Genomic DNA, 3,505 nt, shown 5'->3' with positions numbered 1-3,505 from the left:
GTAAATTAAGATCTAAATTACTGTTGGCAGAATGACAGCGATGGCCAAAAGGAGGATGGCGGTGAGGTGCGCTGCTGTATGACATATAAAGGTTGGCCAGACATGTGACCAAAACATCAGCACTCATAAAATCTAAATCTCCTTCTCAGCCACAGATCATCTGAGCGCGGCAAAGCGCCAAGACATAAGTGTTGAGATAATTGGACCGACCTGGAATAGTTTTATCATCTTTTTTTTTCCCTGCATATCAAATCTTTCCAATGATAGAAGGCGGGACAGCGGACAGAGCAATCTGTTACTGAAATAGGCAATCCCCCAAACACATCACCCATATTTCAGATGTAATTTCCTTTTACAAAACATTTCCACATCCCCCTGGGTAACAGCGGCAATTCTTCTAGAACATAGAACCAGAGCAGGAGCTGACCCGGTATTAGTACAATTAAATAAAATAGACTGAATTTGACCTTAATGCTACATGCTACGTGGGACCAGGGGTTGGCCACAAAAAGTTTTGTGTGCGCATGCTCATGCGCTCATAATCACCATTAAGATTATTAAAAAAAAAACAAAAAAAAAACAATTTACAAATCCTGTAAATCCAGTTTGTTTGCACATGATTCAATTCTGCAACAGGTTTTTTTTTACAACGTATCAGGTACTTCCACACCAAAACGAAACCACCCAGGACGGCCACGACACCGGTATATAAAGTCCACATAGCAGGATGGTTGCAGGACAGTTGAATTGCTACAGGCCCCCCCCACCCCTCCCACCCCCCCCTACCCCTCCAACACACATACACACACACACACACACAAGCCCCCTCAGAAAAGCAAACTCTCCGATCAAGATCTTCATAATAAAAAAATAAATCAGTGATTATTGTCACTGCAGTGCCTCGGTGCAAGTCGGAGTGATGCGAGCGCTCAAGTCTTTTAATTTGATTTCTTTAGCGACTCTCCTCCGCCAGACACTTCAGGCAGCAATCACACGCAATTTATTCTACTCCTTTAGAAGGACGGCAGAATGCGCCCCGGGAGGAGGGGGCTGCTGTTTGTGTCAAAACACTTATTATTGTTTTCCTGTGTTTTATCCTCACCCTTTCCGACTCCCATGGGGGAAGATGGGGGTGTTGGGGGGGGGTGTTAAAATGACCTGTCATGCGATGATTGGAAGACAGCAGACACGCTGCATCTCATCAGCATCCATGTCCAGCTGCATTGTGCATCTCATACACACACACACACGCACGCACGCACGCACGCACACACATACACACACACACACACAGGCCACATCAATTAATGCACATGTACAGATATGCCCACTACGAATACAACACGACACACAGTCCGTATTTCAAAAACATACAAAAAGAGAGCAGTACAAATTCCACATAATTTACATATAAAAACCACATTCAACGGCTCGGGACAAAATGCCATGCGCTCAATCAATCTCAATTGGACACACGATAGTAAGGCTTTTTCGGCTTCATCAAAACTTTTTGAGAACGGCATGAACCACATGAAACGTCATTAACATATTCATGGCATGCAAATGATGGCAGAGTTTTAATTCGTCACATATGAGACGCAGCAGAGCGGCAGCTGGGATTAAAGGATCATTTGCACATCAGGATGTAGTGCCACTTCAAAACAACGACCCACAAAAGAATTATTGTGCCAGATAAACAGCAGTATATTGTACAATCACATCTTGCACTATTGTGAATTTAGGTCATACTACATTTATACAATCATGCCACCCAGGAACGCGTATGTATGTGTGTGTGTGTGTGTGTGTGTGTGTGTGTGTGTGTGTGATACATGCACACGCAAGCGCGCACACACACACACACACACACACCACAGATGAGCAGAGACAGGGAGGAGACAATTTGATGCGCACAGGCATCTTCCAACCTTTGATCTCTGAAGTAAAGCGGTGCGGGCTGAGGAAGCCAGCTGGCGAAGACGTGCGGAGAGTTGGGCTTTCATCTCCGAATGTTCAGCCCGTGCTCAAGGAGTTCAGTTTGCGGGGGTCAATATGTGTAATGAGCGTTTGTCGCGAGGAGGGGACGAGGTCTTACAAGGGGCTCCTAAAATGAAATAAATAATCATCCACTCACCAAAACTTGTCTTTTTCTGAGCCTGTTTTGATCTAGTGGACACAGAGACTCTTTATTCCTGCATCAGAACACTTCTCTCCTCCTCTACAACATATCCCTTTCATTCCTTGAAAGCCCCCAGCCCTCCCCCTCCTCCATTTAACCATCCCTTCATATTTGTGTTCATGGTTTCCAGTCATAAAAAAAAAAAAAAAAAAAAAAGGAACCAGGACAAACACACAAAGAACAATTCCAACCACCATCCAGTATTGACTTTTGCTTTCTACACCGTTCTTTGACCTCCTAAGTCCCGGTGATGAGCTTGGTGAGGGGCACCTCCCTCTCCCCCAGCAGCGTGTCTCTCTTCAGGCTGGTGCCCTTGTTCACAACCTTAATTTTCACCGCCAGGCTCTTCACCTGGGCCGAGGTCACCGAGTCGAAGAAGAAGTCCTCGTTGAACACGGGGTTGCGGCTGTTCTTGATGATGTTGCTCCTCTGCTTCTGCAGCTTTCCCGGGTTGAGGTACACGGACACGCAGCAGTTGATGCTCTTTATGTCAAACAGCCTGTCGTAGAGGCTCTCCGCCGCCAACACGCGGATACGAAGGCGGGCGGTGCTGGCGTCGTAGTTGGCGTTGATCCTCACCGCTCCTCCTTTGTGCAGGTTGATGGTGTGCTCCTGGTGCAGAGCGTGGTCTGAAGACCCTGCAGCGCCGTGGATGGACGGCATGTGGAGACGCCGCTGGACGTTGGGACTCGGCTCGGCCGAACTGCACTCGTCGGTGGAAAGAGAGCTGTGGCGCGCAAAAGTCCGCTTCGCCTTCACCACCTTGGCCTGCGTCTCGTGGGTGAAGATCTTGAGCAGGGAGGCCGAGCGGGAGAGCAGGGGGGAGTTGAAGGGGGAGGACTCGGCTGAGGAGCAGGTGTCGCTCTCCCCGCCGCTGAAGTAGCGGTACGGGTTGATGTGCGAGGTGTTGAAGTCGGCCGGGTTCAGGTGGTTTGCCCCCTCGCTGCCGCCGCTCTTCCCTTGGCCCTTCCGCTGGGAGTTTGGAGAAGTGATGGGACTGGTGAGCTCGCAGTGGAACAGCGACTCCTTGCGTCGGGTGTGGGGGCTTTCTTTCAGGGTGGCGAAACCGTACGAGGTCTGGGTTTTTGGAACGTAGGGCAGCGACATGGCGGTCTGCGACTGCGGGTCTGCATTGGTGTCTCCGGCCACCACGTCGTCTGCGCTCTCTATCTGGATGATGTGGCGGTTTGCGGCTCGCAGCAGGTTCTTGGTGTCTCCCGCCAGCTTGGTAACCAGACGGGGGCTGCGGGGGGCGCTGATCTTCTTACCGGTGCCGATGGCTTGCTCCGACGCGGACGGCCGCAGTCCTTCTTTGGGCTTCACATC

At 49.8% G+C, this 3,505-nt stretch overlaps 1 protein-coding gene across 1 annotated transcript in view; it reads right to left on the bottom strand.

The window, feature by feature from the left end:
* Window positions 1-2,416: 2,416 nt before the first annotated feature.
* Window positions 2,417-3,505, bottom strand: part of LOC307238710 (C2 calcium-dependent domain-containing protein 4C) — a gene marked incomplete at both ends in the record, with an annotated part of 1,266 nt that continues 177 nt past the window's right edge. The window contains one exon of the mRNA XM_080011821.1: window positions 2,417-3,505. This exon is cut by the window's right edge and continues 177 nt beyond it. Coding sequence (XP_079867947.1) covers window positions 2,417-3,505 — 1,089 coding nt within the window.

This window comes from Zeus faber, assembly GCF_960531495.2.
Source record: "Zeus faber genome assembly, chromosome: 1".
NCBI classification, from domain to species: Eukaryota; Metazoa; Chordata; class Actinopteri; order Zeiformes; family Zeidae; genus Zeus; species Zeus faber.
The sequence above is the reverse complement of the archived record's forward strand: the minus strand, read 5'-3'. Positions and strand labels throughout refer to the sequence as shown.